At 37.9% G+C, this 16,705-nt stretch overlaps 1 protein-coding gene across 1 annotated transcript in view; it reads left to right on the top strand.

Annotated features, from left to right (window-relative positions):
- Positions 1-2,443: 2,443 nt before the first annotated feature.
- LOC149842156 (omega-6 fatty acid desaturase, chloroplastic-like) overlaps positions 2,444-16,705 on the top strand; it is an 83,147-nt gene continuing 68,885 nt past the window's right edge. Inside the window, exons 1-5 of the mRNA XM_089998948.1 lie at positions 2,444-2,746; positions 2,870-2,924; positions 4,069-4,307; positions 4,384-4,527; positions 4,620-4,771. Coding sequence (XP_089855074.1) covers positions 2,708-2,746; positions 2,870-2,924; positions 4,069-4,307; positions 4,384-4,527; positions 4,620-4,771 — 629 coding nt within the window. The 5' untranslated portion in view covers positions 2,444-2,707. The remainder of the gene's footprint in view (positions 2,747-2,869; positions 2,925-4,068; positions 4,308-4,383; positions 4,528-4,619; positions 4,772-16,705) is intronic.

Genomic DNA, 16,705 nt, shown 5'->3' with positions numbered 1-16,705 from the left:
TGATGGATGAGACATTTCTAAAAAAAATATTGGTATATTGTTGTCGGTCTATATTATTGATCCTTGTGATAAGATATTTTCGGTAGTATTTGCAGTTGTAGATAAGGAATCACATGATTCATGTGTATGGTTTTTGAAGCAGATGAAGAAAGAATTCATAGACTTTGACGACTATGAAAATATAAGAGACTTAATAGTTATCTCAGTTAGGCACCCAAGGCTAAAGTATGGTGTCCCAAACACATGACCTAGATGTCATATTGGATATTGCATAAAACACTTGACAAAAAACTTTGCTACAAAATTTAATTTATCACTCAGTGCACTTTGGTAGAGCGATTGGATTGCAAGAATCAATCTAGTTATACTAAAAACATGCTTCACATGACAAACTAATAAATTAATTGCAAGAATCAAACTAGTTATTTTAAAAATATATTTCATATACACATATATGGCAATTTAATGCATATATTTATTCAAACTAGTTATCCTAAAAACATATTTCAAACATATGACAAATTAATAAATGAATTGCAATACTCAGCATAGTTATCGTACAAATATATTTTAAACACATACATATATGTAGCATTTTAAACATTGAATTGCAATAATCAAACTAGTTTATGCTTCATACATACATATATACATGACAATTTAATGAATGTATATATTCAAACTAGTTATCCTAAAAATATGCTTCAAATATATATGATAAATTAGTCAATAAATTGCAATACTAACATAGTTATCTTACAAACATACTTAAAAAGCATACATATATGTAGTATTTTAAACATTGAACTGCAAGAATCAAACTAGTTATCATAAAAACAATCTTCATGTACACACACATATATATATATACATATATATATATATATATAATTTGCCACAAAAAAGACCTGTCCACCAGCATCAAACATTGTTTGTCGTTATGATCTTTTCCTCAGAGCATGCACTTGCTCCTCCAAGAGCTGATCTACTACTTTATTATCCAAAACCTCTACCTTAAACTCTTAAGGATCTTTCTCCAATCCCTCCAAATAATGCTCCTCATGTGCACTCTCCACCACTACCTCAACCTTTAGTTGAACATCTGATCCAATTTTTCTATTCTCCACGATCACCTCAACATCATGCTTCACATCCTTTCCTTGTTGACGCACCTACTTTGCCCTTATACAAATTTTTGTCATTTTCTTCTCCACACTCTCATTCTCTATTTCACCATTGCCACAATAGGTGGTTGTGTCTTCAACTTCTTCTAGCCAGACATTAAGGTTAACAGTAACCTTAGACTGAGCCAATAACTCAAACTTCGAGTCTTCCTTCTCTTCCATAAATATTTTTTAGATGGGAGGATAAATGCAATCATACACTCATCAACCTTTTTTTAACTTTAACTAGCGTCACATTGAAGGTGTTAGCTATTGATTATTTGAGTACAAATGTTTGAATTTTCGTTGAGACAGATTGCATTTTTTGTGGTAACTATCAAACACAAGCTTTTTTTGTGGTAACTATCAAACACAAGCTTCTAGCCATAGAGAAGGGCCCTCTCTAACCCACTTATCAAGCTTACTCCAAACTTTATAGTAAGAAGTATTATCAGCTTATACTTTGTATTCTTTCACTTTTTTTTGCTGTATTTCAACACTAACACATGGTGTAGGTGTGGCTCCCTCTGAAATAGTCTCTTCTATCATCATTTTGTTATAAATAAATTTATTTTTTTTTAAATAACAAAATAAGAAATAAATGTAAACATGCATACACTAAAGACATGAAATAAGCTATTAAAAAAACATTACAAAAATAAACAAAATGTGCTATTAAAAATACAAAAAATAAATAAAAAAAGTGTTAAAATATAAGACACATAATAGGTAAACAACCAAATTTAATGATAGAAGCATATCAATTGTTTAAGAATGGCAGCTAAGGATACAATTATAGAATCTCCAAAATTTATGATTTTAACTAATCTACATGATTGTTTGGGATAAGTAAAACAGTTCAAGTGAGGATTTATCACTTCTACTCATGCAGCTGAAATTAAAACTGAAAGACCATTGGGAAAGTCGTATGAGCAGTTACCGATGTGAAAACTGGTATAGCATTTAACAACTATGAAACTGGAGGTGCTAAATATCACCTCACTTCCATCACTTTTCACAACTACATCCCAGTCTCTTACCTTTGACACCAAATTTCCAAACATGTCTTGTTCTTCGACCACTCCACCAATCATAAAAAGACAAAAAAGAAAATAAAATAAAAAGTAAAGTCCCTCTTGACCTCAAGAATCACGATACATGTGCGGATTCGAACGGGGGCTTGGACTCACGTGCTATTCGTTTTTATCGCGGAGATGGACCAGACGGAGGGGAGGACAAATGAGAACGCACGTTATCTTGATTTGCCGCTCACCAGCCACGGAAGGATGGCGGACCCGCCAACCCCAGACTAGAGAGAGAGAGAGAGAGAGGAGAGAGAGAGAGAGAGAGAGAGACGTACACAGATAAAAGAGCGAGAGGAATCTCCTCTCTCCTCCTCTCCTCTCCTCTCTTCGCACTGGCACTGCAGCAAAGGGTAGGGGAGGAGCTCAGAAGAGGAGGGGTTAAGGGGAGGAGGTCCTCTTCCTAATTCCCACCTGGTGTCACTGAGGCTAACTGTTGGGTGGGAAGACCTCTCTCTCAAAATGGCTTGCAGACTCTCAGACTGTGGATTCCGCTCCGTGGTAATTGCTACATTCTTTAATCATCCCTTACACACACCTGTTTCTCGCTCATTCTGTATCTTTCAGAGAGAGAGAGAGTTATTATTATTACTGTTGTTTATTTTGGTTGTTGTGGTGATGCAGTACTCGGGTGCCCAGGCAGCTCACTGCAGACGGCCCGCTCTACCGAGGTTAGCTGGTAAGAAGAAGAGAGTCGTTTTTCTCGTTTCCCCTTTCAACAACATAACCCATTACGCCCCTTTCTTTCTTTCCTTCTTTCTTTCTTTCTCTCTCTCTTTTTTTAGTGGTGCCGGTAATGCTTGTGGCGGTTTCTAGCAACTATGCGTTGTCCTTGTGGAGAGGTCGATTGTTTCTTTTTCCTTCTCCCACCACCCATTCCCTTCCCAATTCTGTTGTTGGTTTTTCTTTCTTTTTGCAGGCCTATATGTTTTTAATTAGCAATCTCTCTCTGTCTCTCAATGGAAATCTTTGTTCACCTACATGCCGTTCTCTTTTTCTTCTTTTTTTTTTCCTTTTATTTTTTGGTTTTGATCATTATGGGGGACCAAACACTCCTCCATACCATTAATTATGAAAATAGTTACAGCCGATGGAGATTGCGATACAACGAGACATCCAATGATGCAGATTGGTCTTCCAACACGCGCGTATCGCCCATTGTGGTGACTAGGAACAGCCTGAAGGGCTTGTTTTATACTTGTATGGAAGGATGGTAGCATTAGAGACCTTCGCGACTGGATCTCTAGCACCTACTTTGACAGATGGGCCTTTTTGAAATACTATCCACTTAGCAGTAAATTTTCAATGACCTGTTCAATCTGGTTAAATGAGTATGGAAAGGGCAGCTGGAGGTTGAGTCATTTACTTCGAAGTTGCTCGATACATTTCTCCATGTAACACCAATATCTGAATAGAAACTGTATTGCATACACTGTCTGATATTTGCACCAACAAGTAATTCTCTATTGCATGGAAATAGTTCTTTGGTTTGCTTCAAATATTTTGCTTGTTTCATGTCCAAGTTGTATGGTAATTTTCTTCTTCTCTGTGCCCAATGGCTTTTTTGTGTGTGTTTTATTTGAAAGCTATGATAGTTGAGAAGAAATCATTCTTAAAGCTTACAATTCTGAGTTTTTTTTTCTGATTTGATTTGATACTTTAGAGGCTTTTCTTTTTCTTGCACATCAGTTTGGGTTGGTGCTTTTAATTAAGTCAGAAATAATTAATTGATTATTTACCAAGATTGCCACATTTCTTTTGGTTGCTTATTTATGATAATCTTTTTGTTTTTTTCTTATTGTGATGGCTTTTGTTATATCCAGGAATTCATAACCTGAAATGGGGGAGCCCACTGGACAAGCATATCAGGGTCAATCGAGCTTCCAGAACCTTGAAGAGGAATGATGTTAGAGTATCAGTTGCACTTCCAGTTTCACCACCCTCTTTAGACAGCGTGGAGGATAGAAAGAAAATGTCAGAAAGATATGGTTTCACACATATTGGAGAACCACTTCCAGAAGATATCACATTGAAGGATGTCCTTGATACGCTTCCGAAAGAGGTGAGGAAGATGTCTGTTTTGGTCTTGGTCCTTTCTTTTGTTTGGTGTTCACTTGCTTGACAACTTTGCATGTTAGGTATTTGAAGTTAATGAATATAAGGCTTGGAAATCAGTTTTGATATCAGTTACTTCCTCTGCACTGGGGATTTTTATGATTGCAAAATCCCCGTGGTACTTGCTTCCTCTAGCCTGGGCATGGACTGGCACTGCAGTAACTGGAGTAAGCATTTTCTTTTTTCTTAGAAACACTAACTTTTTAGGTATTTGTTAAAAGTTCTCATCATAGTTGTCTGGACTCTTTTCTTTTTGAAGTTTTTTGTTATAGGCCATGATTGTGCACATAAGTCATTTTCGAAGAACAAAATAGTGGAGGATGTTGTTGGAACTTTGGCTTTTTTGCCCCTCATATATCCTTATGAACCATGGCGCTTCAAACATGATAGACATCATGCAAAAACCAACATGTCAGTAAGCTGAGTAAACTCTTGTTTCCATTTCCTAGTGTATACTATATTGACATTTATTTTTATCTTGGTGTGACTAGAAAGGAAAGGTACTGTTAACTGCAAGATATTTAGATAGAAATTGTTTCAGAAATTGGCAGCAATAATATTGTTTAGTTGAACTTCAATAACTTTTTACTGTGAAGAGGGTCTTCAAAAGAGAGAGCTACCGGTGGTATGGCATTGAATCCAGGTATAAAGAGCAGTTGTTGAGGCTTGCCTCTGATTTTACCTGATACAGTAACTGTCTTCCACCTTGTCATTGTCCTATGGGAGGGTCCACCCTCTCGCTATAAATTTGGCTTCACTAAGGATGCCATTGTAATTTATAAGAGGTGCACTTTTTTTTTTGAAAAGTTCCCTTAATGTAATGACCCCAAATTGATCCTCAAAAAAATGCGGAAATTTTTATTTTTTTTAAAATGAATAAATTATTTTAAAATGTTGCGGAAAGATATCCTAGGGTTTTGGGGCACATTATAGATATCCATAAACCAACATACATTCCAAAAATGAATTTATTTAAACCATAATTTAAATTGAATGTAATTTAATTGAATAGTCAAAATTTCAAGTTCAATGGGTTCCCAAAATTAATAAACTTCTATAACGGTAAGAATCCGGTCCACTAGCAAGCCGGTCCCGCCATCACTAGCCTCAGTACCTTAAAAAAGTTTTTAAAAACAGGATAAAAACTGAAGTTCTCGTACGAGACTCTCTCAAAATCTAGTAATAAGGAAGATAGCATAAATCAAATCAAACATAAGTTTAAGAGAGCTACCAATGCAACTTTCATGAATCACTTTTTAATTTAATTATTAAGTATTTCTTTTGAATGCATGTCCCTACTTAATGCAACACATTTAAGTTTTATTTTGCATAAAACCCGCAGATACTAAAAACAGGCCGAATCCCGAGGTTCAAGACAATCTATTAGTGGTATCTTATCATACAATTGTATTTTATTAACTAGGTTCCACGCAAATCCCTCGATCGACATTGAAAATTATCACCCTAAATCAGAACATTACAAATCATCACCTAATGCCGAAACAACAAGAGCATCATCACCCTTCGACGTCACTTTTCTTGGTGTACCAATAACTGTAGCTGGGTCAAACACCACCACTCCAGGCAAAGTGGTGTAAGTTCCCTACAACCGTGGCTGAAAACACAAAGGTTCTTGGGATAAACAATACACACGACGTTCAATATTCTCACGGTCCCCCATGATTGCTATCCAAAGATCCCATAAATAGTTTCACGTGTCTTCGTTCATACTTCCCATAAATAAGTACCTTGGCATAAGCAAATTTTCATTTCTTCAAACCTTTTTTATAACCAATAAGTGCTTTTTCCTTTTCTTCTCCTTTAAGAACCTCCCTTTTAATGGTTCCATCATTTTCTTTAATGGATTTTGTGAGAGTGAGTTATAGTTCTATTGTGGAACCATCAAGATATTCCCATAATCCTTTACCAATAAGGATTTTTTTGATGTCGATAGCCCATAAATTATAGTTTTTTCATCAAATTTTATTGGAACTACCGTCACCGGTTCTTTTTCGGCCATAAAACCAAAGAATACAAAGTAAGAGAGAAGAAAGAAAAAGAAAAATGAATACTTGAGCAAACTTTCAACTCTTTTTGAAGCACCAATATCTTTATGCATTCATAAGAAGACTAATCTTCAAGAAGGTTGGTAGCATGCTTCTCGAGGCTAGGCCCGATCTTAACACTATTAAGACTGTATCATAAACTGGGTCGGGTTTTCTAATGTAACATGTAGTTTTATTTTGTGTCTGGGTATGGATCCAAATACTTGATCCAACCCAGTTACTATTTTGTATATATATACATGAAATAGGGCACGACTTTTGATGAGAAGAAGTCCCCCTTTGCTGCCGCAACTCTCTCTCTCTCTCTCATTCCTCACCCTTACTTTCTGCACTTGACGTACCAAGCTACATGGTATCAGAGCAGGCTTCTGCGCAGTGAATCAACTCCAAAGGGCATGTCCATTGAGATCGACGTCTCAGGTGGGTCGCTTCTTCCAGGTTCTTCTTTTCTGTCTCTCTTTCTATTACCTTGCTTCTTTTCTGTCTCCTTCCTCTTTTCACCCTTCTATTTCTTCATCGATCTTCTGCTTTTTCTTCACTCATATGAAAGACATTTGAAAGTCTCGTTTTTCAAACTCTATATAATTTTCTGAACCATCTGATTGGTACAGATCTGATCCCAGATCTGAAGTCTCGTTTTTCAAACTCTATATAAATTTCTGAACCATCTGATCGGTACAGATCTGATCCCAGATCTGATCGCTAGATCAGATCTTGCGTGACTGCAACTCTTTCCCTTTCTCTTGTATCACGTCTGATTCGGATCAGACTATCAGACCCAAAGGATATCTGAGGTCTGAATCTGTCCAGGCGTGTCTTCTGATATCAGATCTGAATACACGTCTAGTACATCAGTGTAATTCCAATATTGTTTTTGATTGTTGCATCTGTTTTGTTCGGATCTGAAACTAAGATCAGATCTGACGTTCCTTCTTCCAGTTTTATCCTTTCTACCCCTGTCACAGTCTGGTATGAGTTTATTTCAGATCTGACGTTAGTCACGGTCTGGTCTGAGTTTATTTCAGATCTGACGTTAACCAGTTCTTCTTCCAGGCTTCTCTTTTATCCTTGATTCAATCTGGTCTGAATTTATTTCAGATCTGGCGTTATTCTTTGAGTGTTTGGCAGCAGTCAGATACGTCCGGCTTGCTATATTTTTTTTCTTGTCTCAGTTCAGTTTTCATGGATTTTACTACCCTGCCATCTAGCTTTCTAGGTCAACTTATCTCCGACAAACTGAATAACACCAACTATTTGACCTGGAAGAGGCAGATACTGCCTTTTATTAAGAGTCTCGACCTCTATGGACACCTAGATGAAATGATTTTTGCACCACCAGAATTTATTGGGCAGGAAGTTATGGATGATAAAGGAGAGACTTCTAATAGGTTGATTTAAAATATTGAATTTACCACTTGGAGAAAACGAGATCAAGCTGTTGTAGCCTACATTACCTCTACTCTTTCACAAGAGGTTCTTGTAGATATTCTAGATGAGTGCTCAACGATGGAGTTGTGGGAACAACTTGCGAAGACCTATTCACAAATTTCAGAAGCGAGAATTATGCATTTGAAGAGGGAGTTTCAACTCCTAAGAAAAGAGAGCATGATTGTTAAAGAGTATATGAACAAGGTGAAAATCATCACATATCAATTGGCTATGGTGGGCTGTGTGATTTCTGATAAGGATAAAATTCAACAAGCGCTAAACGGGCTTGGATCAGATTATCATATGCTGGTAACATCTCTCTTGTGCCTTCCTTCACTTCCTAACTTTGAGGATCTTCGGGCAAAATTGCTACAATATGAAATTTCCATTAAAGGAGAAGATGTAGGCAACAATTCAGGAAACCAAGAAGTATTGTTTACAGAGACAAATTCAGGGAGAGGACGTGGCCACTTTCAAGGAGGACATGGGCATATAAGAAACAATCAAGGGGGGCGTGGATTGTTGCCCACGCCTAGCACACTGTCAAGTAGTTTTTCGGGAAATCACAATTTCAAAAATGTTCCAACATGCTATTTGTGCAAAAAAAAGGGACATATCAAGGCAAATTGTTGGCACAACCCGCAAAACAAAGGGAAAATGAATGTCACAGGGTCGTCAAGCAAGGGAAAAGCTGGAGGAAATCAATAGGATGAAGACAATGTCAAGAGCCTTTTAATATCAACTTTGTCAGGATTGAATTTCAAACAGGGTGATCAGGGAACTTGGTACATTGATTCTGGAGTTGCAACCTACGTGACAGGTGATATTGGTAAGATTTTGAAACCTATCCCTTATCATGGAAATGCAAGTATTAAAACTGGAGATGAAGCTCTCCATCCAATAACTTATACTGGAAATGTGAATATTCCTCTCTCCGATGGTTCCCTAAAATTGTCCAATGTTTTTCATTCTCCTAATATTGTCAAAAATATCATTTCCATTTCTAAACTAGTTGATGACATTCACTCTTGCATCGAATTTACTCCTGTCTGTGTCAAGGATCCACTCACGAAGAAGACGCTCGTTAAGGGAGAGCGAAAGGGAAACATGTATATCCTCAAAGAAACTTCTTCACCTGTTCGTAGAGCTGAATCAAAATCGTCCATTGGTCAACCATTCAAATTGGATTTATCTAAGGATTGTTTGAGTTTGTCCTCGTATAATAAGCCAAATATTTGGCATCGTCGTTTGGGTCATTATAATAATTCTTCTCGAGAAACTGGTGTTGAGCGGTCTTATTTCAAAGTCATGTCCGTATAATAAGGTTGATGGTTTCCTTTGTTCTAGTTGTCATAAATGAAAGAGCTTATTTTCCTTTTGAACTTGTTCATTCTGATGTTTGGGGACCTACTCCACAACCCTCTTTGTCTGGTAGTCGTTACTATGTCACATTCATTGATAGTTATTCCAGATATACTTGGATTTAGTTTATGAAATACAAATATGAGATATTCAAATTCTTTCGTTTATTTCATGCTCTTGTTGTCAATCAATTCTCAACAAGTATTCAACACTTTCAGTGTGACAGAGGGGGATTGTATCTATCAAAGGAATTTATTGAATTTCTTCAAAATAATGGGATAAGGCGTAAAATATCTTGCCCACACACACCACAACAAAATGGGGTTGCGGAAAGAAAACATCGTCATATTGTTGAAAGTGCCTTAAGTATGTTGCATGACACTCATATTCCTTTAAGTCTTTGGACAGAAGCTTTCCACTCTGCGGTTTATGTAATAAATCGTTTGCCGATGAGATTGTTGAATAATTTGACTCCTTATTTCGTGTTGTTTGGTACCCAGCCTCAATACAGTCAACTACGCGTATTTGGATGTGTATGCTATGTTCACATTGACAGTTCCCAACGTAACAAATTTCAGGATAAAGCTTGTAGATGCAGGTTCGTTGGGTATGCTGATGAATATAAAGGATATCGATGCTATGATTTAGACACTCAACACATTAAAATCTCACGAAACGTTGTCTTTGATGAGAGCAATGTTCAGGACTTGAACAAAGAAGCAAGGGTTACTAAGGAAGAAGAAAGCTATCAGTCGTGGCTAGCAAATGAATTATTTGATTAGCTAGAGATGGATAACTCTGCTCCATGTCATACCCTGATAGATGAGTGTGAGCCCATGGAAACCAATGCAGAACCTAGTGGGAACGTGTTGACAGTTGCTCAGGAATCTATTGTGTCTTTCATCGCAGAAGAAACCCTGACATCTGGTACTGCTTGTCTAGATGACAAAAGATTTAAAGGGGCAGTATATGCCAGGAGAAGGGATACACCCCACATAACTGAGCAGGTTAGACGTTCAGAAAGGATCAGACACCCAATTGAAAGATGGGTAAGCTGCAAGAACTTTTCCACAGAAATGCAGTTATTTGTTGCAAAGGTTGAAAAACAGGAAGAACCCATCGATTTCTCCCAAGCCTCCTTGTCATCAAAATGGGTAGATGCTATGAATGAAGAAATGGGAGCCTTGCATGAATGTAGGACCTGGGAAATAGTTCCTAAACCTTCGGATAAGAATGTTGTAGGGTCTAAGTGGGTATATAAAATCAAGTACAAACCCGACGGATCCATTGAAAGATATAAGGCAAGACTAGTCGCTAAAGGCTTCACACAAGCATATGGAGAAGACTATGACGAGACCTTTAGTCCAGTTGTAAAAATGGGAACCATTCGACTTGTGTTATCCTTAGCGGTTCAGCGTGGATGGTCTCTAAGTCAACTTGATGTTAAAAATGCATTCTTAGATGGTGATCTAAAGGAGGAAGTTTACATGGAGCAACCTCTTGGCTATGCAGAAAATAATCCTGAGACTCATGTTTGCAGGTTGCGACGAGCTATTTATGGACTAAAACAAGCATCTCGTTCATGGTTTCTCAGTTTCTCCATTGAAGTACAACGATATGGATTCGTCCGATCCCAACTTGATCATTCATTGTTCATTTTTCGAGAACACCAGGTCAGCAACTTCTTATATATGTAGATGACATTATTATTACAGGAAGTTCTTGTGAGCATATAGAGACCACAAAGGTCCTATTGAGTCAGAAGTTCAAGATGAAGGACCTGGGTGTCCTACGATATTTCTTGGGGGTTGAAGTGGATCAACAAAATACTAGTCTCTTGTTGACTCAACACAAGTATGCTCTGGATCTTTTGGAGAAGTCAGGAATGAAGAACTGCAAGCCATTGAATACTCCTAGCGTGTTAAACCATAAACTCAGTGCTCAGGATGGGGAGATCTATGAGGATCCAAAGTATTATCGTTGCTTAGTTGGAATGCTTCAATATCTTACTTTTACGAGGCCGGATATTGTGTATGCAGTGAATCAAGTCTCTCAGTTCATGCACGATCCACGGACAGAACACGTGAATGCAGTTAAAAGAATTCTCCAGTACTTAAAGGGTACTCTTGGAGATGGGCTTGTTTATCGTCAATCAAAGGCAAAATGAGAACATAGACAACTAGAAGTGTATGCAGATGCAGATTGGGCAGGAGATCCAGATGATAGAAAGTCAGTTTCTGGGTATTGTGTGTATGTTGATGAAAACTTAATAGCATGGAGTAGCCGGAAGCAACGTGCTGTTGTGCATTCCAGTACAGAAGCTGAGTACCGATCCATGGCATCTGCCACTGCCGAAGTTACATGGTTAAGACATTTATTAACCGAAATAGGAGAAAAGGTGAACACTGCAAATCTGTTTTGCGATAATCAAAGTGCCATTCAAATTGCTTTCAATCCTATCCACCATGGTCGAACGAAACACATAGAGATCGATCAACATTTCGTTCGACAGAAGGTTGAGGACAAAGAAGTTATCACAATTTATGTACCAACAGGAGATCAAGTTGCTGACCTACTTACCAAAGGACTTACGAGTGCGCGGTTTTGGTATCTCAAGGGCAAGTTGTCCATGGTACAGGACCATGCACAACTTGAGAGAGGGTATTAAGACTGTATCATAAACTGGGTCGGGTTTTCTAATGTAACATGTAGTTTTATTTTGTGCCTGGGTATGAATCCAAATACTTGATCCAACCCAATTACTATTTTGTATATATATACATGAAATAGGGCACAACTTCTGATGAGAAGTCCCCCTTTGCTGCCACAACTCTCTCTCTCTCTCATTCCTCACCTTTACTTTCTGCACTTGACGTACCAGGTGGGCCATTCTTACAAACACTACCTCAAAATACACTTGAGAAATAGTTGAATAAAACAAAGGAGTCGATATGCTCTGATACCATGTCATGAGTTGAAGTGTATGCTTTGATGTGCCACTCATGGGCAAAAGAACACTTAAAGAATATGACCTCTTATGGGTCAATACATGAAAACACAAGAGTGAGCCACTAAGGGCTGAGAACACTCATAAAAATAATGGATATTATTGAAGAATAATCCCTTAGAGAATACTTACAAGAGAGAGGAATCTCACCCCTTTATATACAAGAAGAGAGGCTCTAGGGAGCCGTTAGGACCTACCCAACTGCTAGAATTCTAGCTGTTGGGTAGGGTCCAACGACTCTCTACCCATTTCTCCAAAAGCCCTTCAAGGTTGGGAAGAAATACAACAAATTAAATAATAAAAATAAAAAGAATAAAAATGAAAATATAATTATTTTGAATATACATATGAAAAGACTAAAATGCCCCTAAACAATATATGTATGAACATATATATGTTTACATTATATGTGTATACATTAACAGATAATGCCTCTGCTCCACGTGGAGATGAACATCTTTATGAACACACACAAACATATGCATATAGATAGGTGAAGATACTGTTGGAAGCTAAAGTGGTGTGGTCCAATTTACTATAGAAGGAAGAAAATATAGGATCAAAAGTAATCACTGATACCTATTGTAAACAGCAATAGATCTCAGATCTCTTCCCTCCTGGAAGATTCATGTATTAGCAGCACTTTTGCTACAAAACATTGAGTCTGAATTATGACTATTCTCCTTGAATGATTCCATATGCACGAATGAATAGGGAACCTGTTCTCAATCATTTTTCTCATGGATGAGAAAGGAAAGATAAGATGATCAAACTATAAAAGGCATAAGTTCAGATGTAATACATAGAACCCCAGATACTTGATAATCAAATTTATTATATATGAATATACTCAGTTATTTTCTGCACAAGTGTTTGAACCATGTACTAAATGGATGACTGGTGAACCACAGGCTCAAATCTAGTAATAGTAGTGACAAACGTGAAATTAAATGATGCTTGTATATTTAGTACCTGTTTTGATGAAACAAATGTCATGCCCCAAAACAAATCTATGGTCATGCCTCATGATGTGGCCATTGGGCTACTCATTTCTGTTGTCAAGTCTTTATGAATCACATAAACCTAATAGAGTTAAAAAAATTTTTCAAAAGTATGAAAATTGAAAAAGCATTAACTTTCATTAAAATCTTCAATGCAAATCAAAATACAACTTTGAAATGATTACAATGTCTTTCAAAAGATAAACCTGACAGATATGACTCAAGTGTAGGTCAAGACACTTGACTTTCTTATCAATGTGTCCTTGTTGATGTATCTTGTAAGCATCTCTAAATTGCTACATCCAATAAACTGTTCACTTTGAAACATATTATTAAATGATTAATGAGCTAAATCTCAGTAAGCAACTAATTACAACTTACAACTTGATGCAGAGCAGGACCGGGTCCGGTCTACACAGGGTGACCCAGGCGTGTCCATGGATCTTGGCACCAATGGGATGGACGATCGGACCCAGACAATGGATCCGATTGCGAGTCCGGTGCTCCAGTGCAAGGAAGTGGTGCCCCTGCGCACCTACTCAAGGCGAGCCAAGGCTGGAACCAGCACTGCACATTGACAGCGCCCCGATCCACCAACGACTAGGGATGGCAGTGGGGCGGGGCGGGGCGGGGCGGGGGACAAGGTTTCCACCCCCGCCCCGCCTCAAAATTTTATCCTCCACCCCCGCCTCAAAATTTTATCCTCCACCCCCGCCCCGCCTCCGCGGCGGGGATGGATTTTATCCTCCACCCCCGCCTCCATCCCCGTTTCATACCCTTCATCCCCGGTCCAAACGGGGATGAGGCGGGGCGGGGCGGGGATATTGCGGGGAAAAGTGGTCGGGGCGGGGATCGTGGCGGGGACGGGGCGGGGCGGGGAAAAGTGCACGTCCACCCCCGCCTCGCCTCCGCGGCGATTGGATTTTATCCTCCACCCCCGTTTCATACCCTTCATCTCCGGTCCAAACGGGGCGAGGCGGGGCCCCGCTTTCCCCCGGTCCACTGCCATCCCTACCAACGACAACAAGTTACCTCGGGTCCAAGGACTGGACCCGAGACATAGATCCAGTCATGCATTATTAATACCCTGTTTAGGGTTGTGTGAATGCAGAGAATACTGAACATTGCAGCAACCTTTTCATTTTGTCTTTAAGAAGTTTATTTTTTTAGATTTTATTCCTTTCATTTATTACCTTTCCTTTGGTTAATGTTCCTTCTATTGATCGATTGAATTCTATATTGAAAATAAAAACAAGTGTTATCGTTTTCGGTGGGCCATCCTCTTATTTTCTGCATATCGCACGACCGTGAGGGTCGTGGTTATGTGCCTCCTAGTTCAGAAAAACTAAGAACAGTCATTCTTGCAGAGGAAAAAATAGAATTGAAAACTTGTTAGAGACTAAAAAATTTGCATGGAAACGACATGGAGTGTCGATTGTTTCTGATGGGTGGACTGATATACAAAGGCGACCACTGATAAACTTCATTGCTTACTTACTTAACGGGCCAATCTTTTTGAAGACTGTTGATGCATCTGGATAGTATAAAGATGCTGAATATTTAAAGAGATTATTTGTCGAAGTGATAAAAGAAGTGGGTGAAGAAAGTGTGGTGCAAATCATTACTGACAATGCTCCAGTTTGCAGTCGTGCAAGAATGAATTTGGTAAGTGAAAATACATATTCACATATTTTTTGGACTCCTTGTGCAACACACAGTTTAAATTTGGCACTTAAGAGTATATGCAATCCATCAAAAGATGATGCACATGCACATGAAATGTGCTTATGGATTGAGGAAATAGAACATGATGTTCGAAATATTAGAAATTTTATTATAAACCATCATCATGCCCTTTCTATATTTAATAAGCATTCTGATCTCAAGTTACTGAAAGTTGCTGAAACTCGTTTTTCTTCTCTCATTGTTATGATAAAAAGAATTAAGCAACTCAAGAATGCATTGATGATGATGGTGGCTGATCAAGATTGAGATTTTTATCGTACTGAAGATGATGTCAAGGCTCAAGCTATCAAAAAATGCATCTGTGATGATTTTTGGTGGGATAAAATTACATATTTTGTTGAATTTACAGAGCTTATTTGGGAAATGTTGAGAGAAGTTGACAGAGATGTACCCATGATTCATAGAATTTATGAAATGTGGGACAATATGATTGAAAAAGTTTAAAGTATCATTTTTAAACATGAGAAGAAAAATATTGCACTTGATGATTCAAAATTTTACAATCATGTACATTCAGTTTTAGTGAGAAGATGGGATAAAAGCAATACACCTTTGCATTGCATGGCACACTCTCTCAATCCAAAATACTACGCAAAAAAATGGTTGACAACAGGTGTTGGTCGTGTTTCTCCAAATGAAGATCCTGAGATATCAAGAAATAGAATGATATATTTGGGAAGACTTTTTAATGATCCTCACATATTTAAGGTTATAAATAGTGAGTTTGGCAAGTTTTCTACTGGGAGATTTGATTCTTTAGTAGCACTTGTGGCAAGGGATGAGAAAGATCCCCTTAATTGGTGGGCAACATATGGATCAGAGACACCAAATCTGCAACGTCTTGCAATGAAGTTGTTATCCCAACTTGCTACATCATCTCAGTGTTTTAAAACTCGCCGAGTCAACTCGTTGACTCGACTGACTCGGCTCGGCCCTCCAGCGAGTCAACCCGGCAAGGTAAACTCGGGCTTGACTCGGCCTGACTCGGCTTGACTCGGGCGAGTTCTGGGATGTTTGAAATTTGTTTTTTGAGTTTCAAATGGTAATGATATATATACATATATGCAGTCTACTGTTTACTGTCTGTACAATCTAGTTGAAAAATCACAGGTGCAAGTTGTATCTAAGCAATCTGACCTCATATATGTGTTCAACATGGTTTATTTGCTAGGAATCACACCTTTATCATATTTTTTTATGTAAAAATATGTTTTTTTGAGTCATGAAATTTTGGCATATTGTAGGCCATTGATTTGTGAAGCCCTTGAGAAACTTGCTTACATGTTGACAAACTATTTGAAAGAAAAATTGTGTTCTAATAGATTGTACGTACAATTGACTGTGTAAAAACATACATTGAAAAACTTACTCTATTGGCAAAACGAGGAGATTTTTGTATGCATTTGCTTTTGTCAAATAAAAAATGGTCTATTTTGCAGTTTCAGACCTTGTTTACCTCAAAATTGGGATTGATATGAAAAATCAGATAAACTGTTGAAATGGAGAACCAAGTCTTGAGTAAGGCTAAAAGAGTCTAGTACTTTCTGCAAGCTGATGAAATGGTTTGGGAGTCTGGACTTAAACTAGCAAAATTAATGAATTTTTGCTTGTCGTGACCAACTGTTCTACATCTAATAAACTTTTAATCTTTAAACTCCCAGATTTCTGTGGCACATGACAAATTGACTGTCAAAGTGCTTGTATAGATATCAAATTCAATTATTCAAGCAAACCT

Source organism: Nuphar pumila, chromosome 3, assembly GCF_984573655.1.
Source record: "Nuphar pumila chromosome 3, dmNupPumi1.hap1.1, whole genome shotgun sequence".
Lineage (NCBI taxonomy): Eukaryota > Viridiplantae > Streptophyta > Magnoliopsida > Nymphaeales > Nymphaeaceae > Nuphar > Nuphar pumila.
Note: the sequence above shows the minus strand (reverse complement) of the source record. Positions and strands in the feature narration are given on the sequence as shown.